The sequence below is a fragment of the Podarcis filfolensis genome (assembly GCF_964270895.1).
Source record: "Podarcis filfolensis genome assembly, chromosome: 2".
NCBI classification, from domain to species: domain Eukaryota; kingdom Metazoa; phylum Chordata; class Lepidosauria; order Squamata; family Lacertidae; genus Podarcis; species Podarcis filfolensis.
In genome coordinates, this window is record NC_139605.1 from 117,961,318 (window position 1) to 117,974,744 (window position 13,427).

The window sequence follows — 13,427 nt, forward strand, 5'->3', positions numbered from 1 at the left end:
CATGAACGAATGAATCTTTATTTGCATCAGCCACCAGCCATAGCAATAAAACAAACAAAATGCGGTATACAGAGGTTAAAGGTAAAAAGTCAATTATATAAAATACATTTTGGGGGTTTGGATCAATAGTCAAATAATGGAGCTTATTCTAATTGCCCCGACTAAAAACCTTGCAACCTTTGCTGTCACCTGCTCATCTTGATCTGCCAAGAGAAAGGACACTGTAACAATGGTTGGGCGACCCGGAATGGAGGGGTGATAACCTCACTCTTCAAATCTTTATAAAGAGTGCAAGCCAGAAGGACACGAGCTACCGATTCAGTACTGCCATCTCCACTGGTACACATTAGAACAAGCTGCGGATGGAGGAGGAAGAGGTTGGGGGCATAGAAAATACTCACAGGGTGTCAGAGGATGGCAAGGGGATCAGTGCACAGGCACCAGAGAAGCGGGACCCATTACCAGAGCTGGAGGTGTCCCCATCTCCACAAACACAGCAGGCTCCAAGGCATAGGGAGGAATGGGAGGAACACTCTAGGAAGCTGAGACAGGCAAGGGCACAGAGCCCAGCTCACTAACTGGCCAGGTGGGGCTGGTTGGATCTGGAAGGAGGTGTGTGATTCCTCAGCTGGATTAGTCTCAGGACAGGTGAGGTCCACATGCCTCCTCAAGCCCAGATGCTGCTATCAACATGCAAAGTACAATAGGGAAGCAGAGCTGAGGTTCTGTGCCTGCTGTGATGGCCTGGGAATCAGATTCAGAGGCTGAACCTGAGGAATCCCAGCCTGCACAGGAGTCCCCGCCTCCAGGACCGGCTGAGCCGGGGCTGGGGCTTGAACCTGAAGGGCCCTCACCTGTGCCTCAGGAGCAGACACCAGCTGAATCTGCTCTGGCTCTGGAGGTGATCGAGGACCCATTGCCTGCAGGTGCTCCACTCTCAGCCCCGTCAGGGGAAGGTGAGGTTGCCTCTGGGTCCAGTAACCCTCCAGCCTCTCCTGAGATGCAGAGGCTCAGGGCAGAGAGGCGGAGGGAACTAAGTTCTTGCAGGAGGAGTGCTTGCCTCCAGGCCAGGAGAGGCGAGTCACCTATGGACCAGGGCCGCCCTATGCCTCAGAGGAGATAAAAGCCAGCCAGCCCAGTCCCAGGTTGTGGAAGCAACTTTGCTGGTAACCTGTTCCTGCTGGCACCCTTTCCTGCTCTTCTGCCAGAGTTCCTGACCTCACCCGACTCCTTGCCTTGGACCCTGCTTCAGCCTTGACGGACAGCCCCATACCACACCCTCCACCTCGGACTGGACTCGGACCACGCCACACGGTAACCTTCCGGGACCAGCACACCTGCACAGCTTCCCATTTTGATGGACCATGGCTTGGGTGTCCTAGGCGATGAGTAGCTACCAATCATTTAAATCTTTCATCAGCAATTATGCTGCTGCTGCATTCCTTTAACCTGGAGTTGTAGACTGTTGGAACTATTAGAGGCCAGACTGTTTAGAATCTACATCTTATTAAAAACAGAACCTTTACATTGGTGTGTTTTGACCCATAAATCCCACCTTTAACATCAAACACCTCCAAGGAACACAGGGGAAATCAAAAGAAAGAGGCTGGAAGAAACCACTTTTAATGTGACATCAATTAGTGCAGACATATTTAGCAGCAAGTTTCATAAGTGCCTGTAGCTCACCAACTTGGAAACAATGAAGAGTTAAAGAATGATGGTAAGACCATGTCGAGCAAAAGACTCCAGTGTCGGCTGAAGCTGGACATCAAAGCAGGGGAACTTGGGATTCTTGTATTTTGAGTTTTCCTTTTACGCATATCTGTAAAAGTGATAAATCATGGAATAAGGAGATGAACTGTGTTCAGGTCAGAAGGAATTTAGGGGTGCCCTAGCAGCTGCCTGGGCCAATTATGGGTGGGGGCTGCACACCTCCCGCTTTCAGAAAAATAGTTTTGAACTACCGTATTTTTCACTCTATAAGATGCACTTTTCGACTCCTAAAAAATAAGGGGAAATGTGTGTGTGTCTTACGGAGCGAATGCAGGTGGGAGGCTCTGCTCAGCACTCCCTTTAAAGAGCCACATGGAGCGTGTGTGCGGCTCTTTGGGGCTTTTAAAGAGAGTGTGGCTCTTGGGGGAACCTTAGCTGTGTGCAGCCTCTCCCAGGCAGGCAGGGGGATGAAGGCTCCCCCTGCCCGGGAGAGGCTGCGTGCGGCTATCCCATAAGCCAGGACAGCCAGCAGGATCGCTGCACTGCAATCCCGCTGGCTGTCCTGGCTTCTGGGATTCAGAATATTTTTTTTCTTGTTTTCCTCTTCCAAAAACTAGGTGCGTCTTATGGTCTGGTGCGTCTTATAGAGCGAAAAATACGCTATTTGCTATTTTCTGTAAGAAGCTCAAGTACAGAACAGCCCTGTGAGGTAGGTTGGGTGGAAAGACAGTGACTGTCCTAAGATTATTCAATGAACTCATACAATCCAATACAGTAAGACTGCAACTTAAACAGGGGTTATGTTCTGGGGATCACGTCTAAAGCCAAAACACACTGGGTTCAAGGGTGGGTGGGACTGTCATTTTTCCTGGAACCATGCTCCCTTTTAATTTTTTTGCCATGCATGTAAAGCTGAATGTGCACGAATTAAATGTGTGTGAGTTGTGGGCTTACTGTGTTTGAAGTGGCATCTGTGTGACTGGTAAAATCACTTGTAGAGTCGTACCTTGGAAGCTGAATGGAATCCATTCCGGTAGTTCGTTCAACTTCCAAGGCGAGGCTTCCAGTAGGCTGCAGAAGTTTCCTGCAGCCAATCGGAAGCTGTGGAAGCCCTGCCGGACATTCAGCTTCCAAAAGAACGTTTGCAAACCGGAACACTCACTTGTGGGTTGGTGCCTTTCGGGACCCAAAACGTTTGACTGCTAAGGCGTTTGTCAACCAAGGTACGGCTGTATTTCACAGTGTCTGATTTTTCCAGACATGCAGACAGAGAAGTATTTACTATTACATAAGGATTTGAATCAGTCAAATGTGACCACTTCTAGTGCATGGCACTGGTTTCTCCTTCTCTTTCCAGAAATAGGGAAAGTCAGAACCCTTGAAGCTTATCTGTCTTGAGGATGTGAGTCATACGGTAACAGTTCTCTTTTCAAATGCAGTAAGACTTACCTGAATGAGAGAAAGCCAGGTGGGTAACTTTCCTTGATGAACCTCTTTTTATAGCTGTGAATAGGAATAAGGCAACAGTTATGAAAACAACCGTAACAGTGTAATCCTGTGCATGTCTACTTAGAAAGAACTCTGAATTCAATAGGAAATGTTCCTAGGTAAGACACAGGGAAACTTTGGCCCTCCGGATGTAACTGGACTACAACTCCCATCATCTTTGACCATTGGCCATACTGGCTGGTACTATAAGCGTGGAGTTGAAATCCTATAACATCTGAAGGACTGTGTGTTCTCCACCCCTGTTGCATAGGATTGGAGCCTAACAGAGCCAAACCAATCCCAAATCACCAAACATCTAAAAGTAGGTGGAAATAACCAGCCAGATGTTGCTGAACTACAACTCCCATCAGTCCCAGCAAGCATGGGATGATGGGAGTTGTAGTCCAGGAACAAAAGTTCCTTACCACTGATCTAAAGCCTGACTTTCCTGCAGCTATTTTACCATAATTAGACCAGCTAGATAAATAACCACATTGCTGATTGTTCCTGAACTGGGAATAATTATCAATCAAGCTGTAGTAGTATTGACAATGATATTAATAGCAATAATAACAACAACAAATGAACCTTTTACATTTCAACCAGTAGATTATTTAATTCAATTTTGCTAAATTGAGGCCCAATCAATGAAGAGTAGGGTTAAATAAACGGGTTTAGGATTAAGAACACCCTCATTTATTTGATTCTGGAGTGTTACCATACTGAGGTTGAAAAATCAACTTCCCTTCTAATCATAGGCTTTAGATCAAGCTTTTGCTTATTCAATTATAAGTTGTTGTGTTTCCTTTTTCTTTTTAAAAAAGTTATTAAAACATTTCCTACCTACTTTTCACTATTCTCTAATCCCAAAGCAGGGCATAATTTAAAAGCACAAAACATAATAAAGCAGAATAAAACCTTTAAACAATAAACTATAATCACTGTTTTGCTGTTGTCAAACAACTGGGACTCTGAAACCTATGCTGATCTACTGCAGAAAGCAAAGAACTATCTTGTGTCTGCCTGCTCTTGCATAAGAAAGTATTTTTATAGTTATGCAGGAATCACCTTGGTTTTGATTCTTCTTTGTCTTTCTTTCTGCTGGCCCTCTTGTCTTTACTCTGACTGGAAAACTGATCTGCAGTCTACCACATACCTGTACTGTTTGGCATTGATGAGCCAGTGTACAAAATCCTTGGCCTTCATTTTGTCCAAATATTGAGTAAAATCACTGGTAAAGGTGCCTTCAGAATGTCTTTTGACATTAGATGTAAAGCTATGGGCACTTTCTGTTTCATAAGACTGCCACCTGTATCCAAAATCAAGAATGGACAGAATTATACATCCTTTTTTTAACCAGGCATAGGCAAACTCGGCCCTCCAGATATTTTTGGGACTACAACTCCCATCATCCCTAGCTAACAGGGCCTGTGGTCAGGGATGATGGGAGTTGTAGTCCCAAAACATCTGGAGAGCCAAGTTTGCCTATGCCTGCTTTTAACCATAGTAAGAGTATCTTCATAGCACATCACACCTTATCAAAAAATTAAATTTTACACAGAGTAGAACCTACGGAAATTAATGAACAAGACTAAGATAGGTCCTTTAATTCCAAGAGGTCCACTCTGAGTAGCACCCATCATGTTTTTTTAAACACTGGCCACCACAAGCCCTACACAGCAGACGTCATGTGACAAGAGAACACATATTTTTGGGGTGGTAATAGTCATGCCTGCTGGCCCCACCCCAACTTATTCATGACCAGTAGGTCTTATGAACACACCTGATATACCTACAAACAAACAGTACCTGTGTAGGCCAGTTTGCACAACTCTGCTGTTTGTAAGGATTGTGCATGCACAATCTATGCCTGTTACATTTGTGTCTGCAGAACAGTCTGCTCACAATTTAAACTGAGTGTGCATAAACTGTGTGGGTTCAGACTGGGGCATGAGCTTGACCTCCATATGCATACCCTGAACTTATTTCCACAAATAAGGCTCCCATTCAACTTACAAAGGGCACCAACTTGTACCATCTTCTTGTGTTTTAAGTAAACGCACAGTATATATACACCGTATTTTTCTGTCTCTATTTTTGGGGACTCAGATTTAAGAAAATGGAGGGAGACACTATCGTGTATAAGATGCCCCCTAATTTTTGACATTATTTTTTAGGGAAAAAACCTAGCCTTATACACGGAAAAACAATGACAAACCTAGACAGCATCTTAAAAAGCAGAGACATCACCTTGCCGACAAAGGTCCGTATAGTTAAAGCTATGGTTTTCCCAGTAGTGATGTATGGAAGTGAGAGCTGGACCATAAAGAAGGCTGACTGCCAAAGAATTGATTCCTTTGAATTATGGTGCTGGAGGAGACTTTTGAGAGTCCCATGGACTGCAAGAAGATCACACCTATCCATTCTGAAGGAAATAAGCCCTGAGCGCTCACTGGAAGGACAGATCCTGAAGCTGAGGCTCCAATACTTTGGCCACCTCATGAGAAGAGAAGACTCCCTGGAAAAGACCCTGATGTTGGGAAAGATGGAGGGCACAAGGAGAAGGGGATGACAGAGGACGTGATGGTTGGACAGTGTTCTTGAAGCTATGAACATGAGTTTGACCAAACTGCGGGAGGCAGTGGAAGACAGGAGGGCCTGGCATGCTCTGGTCCATGGGGTCACGAAGAGTCGGACACGACTAAACGACTAAATAACAACATACACGGAAAAATGCAGTATATAATATGTAGTAATATATATTTCAGCTGGCATACATGCCGAAATTCTGCTTTAACTGGGGTGTGGACAGAGGTTGCCAGTTAATCTCCTTATATTTTCTTAAACTGACCATCCTATTTCCTCCATTAGAGGATTGGGAAAAGGGTTCAAATTTCTAGGTGTCAGCTTGACAGTGCTGAAAATATATTCTGAAGATTTCCACAAGGATTCATCAAGTATCTGCGTCCCTGTGATTCAACTCCATTCTGTCGATCATTCTTAAATGCTTCTTACCTGGACTCATCGGTCGAATCTTTCAGGACCATTTGCCAGCTAACGGGAAGAAAAGCTGCAACAACTAGCCCACAAAGGTAAAGCCACTGTGTGTTCTTCATCAGGTCTTCTGCACCAAAACAAGCAAATAAATGAACCAGAAATCGGATCATTGTTGTTAAAAGTTACATTTACCTTCCAGTTTAGGAGATGACATATTGATGCATTTTTAAGGGTTTCATGTATTTCAAAGGAAAGGATGACTCTTAAAATGAGTTTGTAAACATCCAAATCATGACTCTATGCTGTATTTAATGTTAGCCATACTCAGAGTAGGAGATTGATAGGAATTATTATTTTTTCATATTTATTTATTTATTTAGCATATGTGACTAACTTAAGTCTATAAATTTCGATGGGTCTGCTCTGAATAGAACTTATTTGGCCGCAGCCTTCTGATTTTGAACGTTTGAATTTGCAGTTGGCCCACACCAGCTAAGCTAAAGAAGCTGATGTGAAGTTGATTTCATGCTGTTCAGTCAAATGAGGCTGACATAGTAGCAATCCCAAACTCATGGAGACAGAGGAGTCCTTCCTCTCTAGATAATGAAAGTGGAATGAGAGAGAGAGAGAGAGAGGGAGAGGGAGAGGGAGAGGGAGAGGGAGGGGGGGCATCATTGTCCATGCTGTGCAGAGACTCACCTTATTGCCTTTGTTCACAAGTTTTTGTAATTCTTCAGAAACCTGATTGGAGAAAACAGGCTTTTTTATAATAAAAAAGGGGGGGGGGAGTTTTCAAAAACATGTTTTACAGTATGAGGTGCTGCATATTGCCTCGATCTCTTTGGAAAGGAGTCTAACAAATCCAGCAAGTAAGCATAATGAGAAAATGTATGTGTACACTGTGTAAATTGTGGCTCTGTCGTTCCACCTTCAGTGCTCTTAAAAGATGTCACTTGTTCCTCCAGTCTTACTTGCAGCTAAGTTCGCTTAAGACCACAGCGTCCATTTCAATGCTTAGTGAGTTTGTTATTTGCATGTGTGCCTTTTTCATTTTCGTGGAACTTATTGATGCGTGCTTTTGCAAGCTATTCCCAGCCAAAGTGGCAACTATACAATGACATTTCAGAAATGCCTTGCTTTCCCCAATCTATTTCCTTTAAAAGAATGGCTGTTTGCCCCTAGGATGATGTCTCACTTTGGATAAACTGAAAGCAATCACATTCCTTCATGACTTAGCTTAGAAAACCCGATATCTGCCTTTCCCCCCACTACTTTGAATGTAATAGAGACTTCCTACCCCTCGGTCATTAGTTAACGCCTCATTTAAAGTGCTATAGATTGAGTCTTATACAGACGGATGGTGCTGCTGAAGAGAATATTGCTTACCTTCTGAAAGACGCAAGATTCTCTTTAAATCCCGAGTCCTTTCTCTTTGGGAGCTGATTTTGTGGCTTAATGCTATTCCTTACCAGGGTTTTTAAGCTTGTTAGTGGAATGCTAAAAGATGACAGGTAGGTCATTGGTGTTCATGATTTTGGTTGGATGGGCCAGTTATGAATCATTACCGGATCTTTCTTTCCTTTTCTATTTTTAAGTGGGTCCATAGAGAAGATGTAACCATTGCAGGACTCCTTAGCAGTGCCTTCAGCAAGGTTTTCACCACGATGCTGAGGTAGATCAAGTCAACAGCATGCTTCTTCCTTACTGGAGGAGTGTGTGTGTGTGTGTGTGTGTGTCATTGTTGCAGGGCCACATCCTGAGTGAGCCTGAAGGAGTGATGTTCTAAACACCTTTCTCTTCCAAAACAACAAGAAGAGGGAAAGAGAGATAAAAGAACACACACCACAACACCAATCTGCAACATTCAGAGACTACTGGGGAGACATTTCTGTCTCTCAGGATTCTGCTACTAACATCTAAGGTTCCAGTATGAAGGTGATAAAGGAGAATTCATTAGCAAATTCAAAGTGACTGCATTTGGACTCAGTCTAGATTGGAACATCGTTTCTACCACAGAAGGTAATTGCCCTTCTTCAGGTGCTAAAATAGCAAAGCAAGGGAAATGATCTTAGCGGCAACTGGTTGGGAATGAGTGTCTTGGTTTGTATTCATTTGGAATTTATACAGAGATGTGATAGGCTTACCTTTGCATTTTGAGACTTTTGGGCCCCACTGTCCATAAACTCCCCCCACGCTCTATACCAAACTGCATATACCCCTTGACAACAAAGATTTATGCAATACCCGACGGATGAAATGGGCTCTCGTCTACAGAGTTTACCCACAATAAATGTGTTAGGCTTGAAGTTACCATAGGAATCTTGGTTCCTGTTGTTGTTGTTGTTTAGTCATTTAGTCGTGTCCGACTCTTCGTGACCCCATGGACCAGAGCACGCCAGGCACTCCTGTCTTCCACTGCCTCCTGCAGTTTGGTCAGACTCATGTTTGTAGCTTCGAGAACACTGTCCAACCATCTCATCCTCTGTCATCCCCTTCTTCTTGTGCCCTCAATCTTTCCCAACATCAGGGTCTTTTCCAGGGAGTCTTCTCTTCTCATGAGGTGGCCAAAGTATTGGAGCCTCAGCTTCACAATCTGTCCTTCCAGTGAGCACTCAGGGCTGATTTCCTTCCGAATGGAGAGGTTTGATCTTCTTGCAGTCCATGGGACTCTCAAGAGTCTCCTCCAGAACCATACTTCAAAAGCATCAATTCTTTGACGATCAGCCTTCTTCATGGTCCAGCTCTCACTTCCATACATCACTACTGGGAAAACCATGGCTTTAACTATATGGACCTTTGTTGGCAAGGTGATGTCTCTGCTTTTTAAGATGCTGTCTAGGTTTGTCATCGCTTTCCTCCCAAGAAGCAGGCATCTTTTAATTTCGTGACTGCTGTCACTATCTGCAGTGATCATAGAGCCCAAGAAAGTAAAATCTCTCATTGCTTCCACTGCCTCCACTGTTCCTGTTACTGTAACTTGAAGATTCTTTCAGTCAAAGGTACTTTCCAATGACAGTGTCTTTTGTATGCTCTGGAAAAGATGCTGTCCATATATTATCAACATGAAACTTATATTCGATCAACCAACTAATTTCAAAGAGTGGTCAGTTTAGTCTTGGAAGTGCTTTAGGCCACTCTCGTTACCAGTTGCCCGTGAACTGTCTCCTCTTCCCCTTCCCCTTCCCCTTCCCCTTCCCCTTCCCCTTCCCACCACACACACATACTGTGCTGGTCCTGAGGGTTAACCATGTGGCAAGGTCCGAGTCCAGTCTGAGGTCAAGTGTGCGGTATGGAGGTAGTCTGTCAAAGCTGAAGCTGGGTCCAAGGCAGGGAGTCGGGTGAGGTCAGGTGAGGACAGAAGAGCAGGACAAGGTGCAGGCAGGAACAGGCTACCAACAATGTTGCTCCCACAACTTGGGACTGGGGCTGGCTGGCTTTTATCTGCCCCAAGGCATAGGGCAGCCCTGGTCCACTGGTGACTTGCCTCTCCTGGCCTGGAGGCAAGCACTCCTCCTGCGGGAACTTAGTTCTCTGCCTCTCTGCCCTGAGCCTCTGCGGCTCAGGAGAGGCTGGAGGGTTACTGGACCCAGAGGCAACCTCAGCTTCCCCTGACGGGGCTGAGAGTGGAGCACCTGCAGGCAATGGGTCCTCCATCACCTCAGGAGCCAGAGCAGACTCAGCTGGTGCCTGCACCTGAGGATCCAGCACAGGTGAGGACCCTTCAGGCTCAAGCCCCAGCCCCGGCTCAGCTGGTTCTGGAGGCAGGGACTCCTGTGCAGGCTGGGATTCCTCAGGTTCAGCCTCCGAGTCTGAATCCCAGGCCATCACACATACTGAGAAAGTGAGAGAGGTAAGTGCACATTCCTTCAGAGAAAAATTTCTCTTCCAGCAAAACATAAGCAACAAGAAGGACAGTGAAAGAATGGAACAGAAAAGAAGACAGGGAGAGACAACGTTCACCACCTGCAGGGTTACTGCCACCAGTCTGGAGCTCTCTCAGCTTCATTACCTGGTCCCATCCTGACATGGTTGCCACAGGGAGGATGCCACTGCCAGTGCCCTTCCCTCTATAACAGGGAATGACTGCAAACCAATAATGGAAGCTTTTCCTAGCCCACTTAGAAAATAACAGGGAATATGAACAAATGGAGTTCCTTCAGCTTCATGTTGGCTGTGGTATGTGCAGGTCCAGCTGTAACGTTGGGCAAAGTAAGGTGTTCACCTCAGGTGGCTGATGTCAGCAAGGGGCACACATGGTTATGTTACCACCAAGGAAGGGTAAGTGTAGGACAGGGGTAGGCAAACTAAGGCCCAGGGGCCGGATCCGGCCCAATTGTCTTCTCAATCCGGCCTGTGTACGGTCCAGGAATCAGCATGTTTTTACATGAGCAGAATGTGTCCTTTTATTTAAAATGCATCTCTGGGTTATTTGTGAGGCACAGGAATTCGTTCATCCTTTTTTCCAAAATATAGTCTGGCCCCCCACAAGGTCTGAGGGGCAGTGGACTGGCCCCCTGCTGAAAAAGTTTTCTGACCCCTGGTGTATGATAATACTTGTAGGCTAGTTGCCTGGCTATTCTTGGGTAATATATGCACCTTGATTTATGTGTGTGGAGTGGAGGTGGGGGGGGGAGCCATTTGCTGCTCTGCCTTAGGCAGCAAAATGTTTTGGGCCATCCTTGAAGATTAAGAGGATAAGTGAAGCTGGAGATGCAATGAGGCTGAGGGTACGTTCTATCATATGCGGTGCATTTGGTAAAAGAGTATTGGGAAATAATTTATAATGAACTGAAAAAAATGTTTAAAAGTTCCGAAAACCAAAACAAAATCAGAATCCTTTTTGTTGAGGATAATTCAGATGGAAATTCCCAGGGGTCAAAAAAGGCTTATTTATGCATGCCACTACTGCAGCCCGTGTTTTGTTAGCCCCCAAATGGAAAACGAGTGAGGTCCCAACTAAAGGAGAACGGCAACTTAAACTGATGGAATACAGGCAGCTTGCGGGCCTAACATATAGAATAAGAGAACAAGAAGAACATACATTTAAAGAAGACTGGAAAATGTTTATTCAATATATGGGGGGGGGGGGAATTGTGTATACTTGAAAACGTTGGCAGCATTCAGATAAGTTCAACAGTGTAAATAAGTTTTGATGGATGTGACAATGGAATACTGAATGGTTTAGTTCATGTAAAATATGCAGGGAATTATGGCATGCAAACTGAACCATGGAAAGAGAAGAAGAAGAAGAAGAAGAAGAAAAAGAAGAAGAGTTGGATTTGATATCCCGCTTTATCACTACCCGAAGGAGTCTCAAAGTGGCTAACATTCTCCTTTTCCTTCCTCCCCCACAACAAACACTCTGTGAGGTGAGTGGGGCTGAGAGACTTCAGAGAAGTGTGACTGGACAAAGGTCACCCAGCAGCTGCATGTGGAGGAGCGGAGACGCGAACCTGGTTCCCCAGATTACGAGTCTACCGCTCTTAACCACTACACCACACTGGGGAGTCATTGATATGTTAAGGTTGTTTAAATGAATATTCTAAAATGTAAACTAGAAACACTTAATAAAAATTATGCCAAAAAAAGAGAAAGAAGGTAAGTGAAGAAGTCGTCCATGTTGGTTATGGAAGGTAGACCCAGGCATAGAGTGCAGCAAGCGAGAATGCGAAGAACAGTCAACAAAGAAAGGCAGCCATTTTGTGGTGTCCAGAGTTAATGCCGTTGTGAGCCCAGAGCTCATAGCAAGGGGAAATGAGGGAAGGGCGGGTCACGAGCTTTTTTGTTTGTTTGTTTAAAAAAGGTCTTGTGTTGCCATTAATTATCATAAGGTGGCAATTTACCTGTTGTTCCTTGCTCTGCTCCTGGGCATTGCAGCCTGAGTGTTGCCACCTTTGGTCCTAGCCCAGAGACAGCCGTTCTGATTCTGAACTCCCCTGACATTTGCAGCCTGCACTTTTCATGCTAGACATGCTTCCATTCTCGCCAAGTAATTAGACTTTTCTCTCTAGCGCTGAGTTTATTTTAATACCCTTTTCAAAATACCACTTTCTAGGTGGGGTACAAGAAACCCCTGCTAATTGGGCATCTGGTGTGGGACGAGAAGAGGCTTTCCATTGCAAATAACTTGGATAACAGGTTCATTAGCACTACCTTTGGTGAACTGGGCTTTCGACTGTGTTGATCTTTTAGGACATGATTAAGCTTCTCTGTTTATTAATGCTGCCAGATAAGGTTGAACGTGCTTTGGTGAAACATAGTGCTTTGATTCTGGGTCCTTGCAGGTATTAGGAATGTACTGACTAGGTATGTGGCAAAGATATGTTGGCGTACATTCATGGGTCAGAACTGATTTTTGACATTCATGTGTAGCTCAGATAAATGAAAGTTAACCAATACCCCTTTTGGAAACATGGGTAACCCTTGGAGATTAAGGAGCAATCAAAGCAAATTTCGAAGCATTGTGATTTTGGGCTCCATACATCCATTCTTTCTTTTTGCCAAGCAGGATTTGAATTCAGATCGCATCCAGAAATTCTGAATGTAAATAAGTCTTAGGGAAATGGCTGTAGCTCAGTCGTAGAGCACATGCTTTTCTGTTACAGACCTCTTGACTCTGCCAAGATCTGGCCTGCTTTGGTGGCCTCAGATGGAAGAGGATGACACTGAAGGAGAAGAAGTAGGGTGGGGCTGGAAGCTTGGTACCCAGGGATGCTGGCATCCTTGTGACACCAGATGCCCGAGAGGGGGAAGTTGTCTCCATTGCCCCTGCTGTGGAGTGCAGAACCTCATTGGGGAGAGGGGAGGACTTTGACCAGCCAGTGGGAGGGGCTGTGCAGGAGGAGGAGGAGGTGGCAGAACTGGAGTCAGAGGAGCATCAATGCCACCTATGTAGGTGGAATTAGATGCACCCACTCAGGTGGAACACACACTTGAATGTGCACCTGTCCCTTAAGGTGTGAGAATTCTGTCAGCTAGCTCACTTCACTCTACCTCTGAAAGCATAGCGAGAAGAGTATGATAACTTGTTGGGACATCTTCATTGCCTGTGTTCAGTTCTGCTTTGCTTGCCTTTCCTGCTTACCTTGGAATCCTGGCTTGTGTACCCAGTGTTTGTTGCTGGGCCTCTACTATTATTTGACTCAATAAAGCTCTCTTCCTTACTCTCAAGTAAGAGCTGCTGTTTGGGGACAGGACCAGCCAGCCAGCCAGTTGTAGGGATGGGTGAA

General features: G+C 45.1%; 1 protein-coding gene across 1 annotated transcript; it reads right to left on the bottom strand.

Annotated features, from left to right (window-relative positions):
* Nucleotides 1–1,140: 1,140 nt before the first annotated feature.
* On the bottom strand, nucleotides 1,141–7,642 carry LOC310753573 (exendin-3-like). The gene is made up of 6 exons (XM_083594982.1): nucleotides 7,585–7,642; nucleotides 6,898–6,939; nucleotides 6,217–6,325; nucleotides 4,358–4,510; nucleotides 3,163–3,216; nucleotides 1,141–1,822 (listed from the first exon to the last, which is right to left on the bottom strand). The coding sequence occupies exons 3-6, from the start codon at nucleotides 6,315–6,317 to the stop codon at nucleotides 1,813–1,815; spliced, it is 318 nt and encodes a 105-aa protein (XP_083451108.1). The 5' UTR covers nucleotides 6,318–6,325; nucleotides 6,898–6,939; nucleotides 7,585–7,642; the 3' UTR covers nucleotides 1,141–1,812.
* Between the last annotated feature and the right edge of the window lie 5,785 nt (nucleotides 7,643–13,427).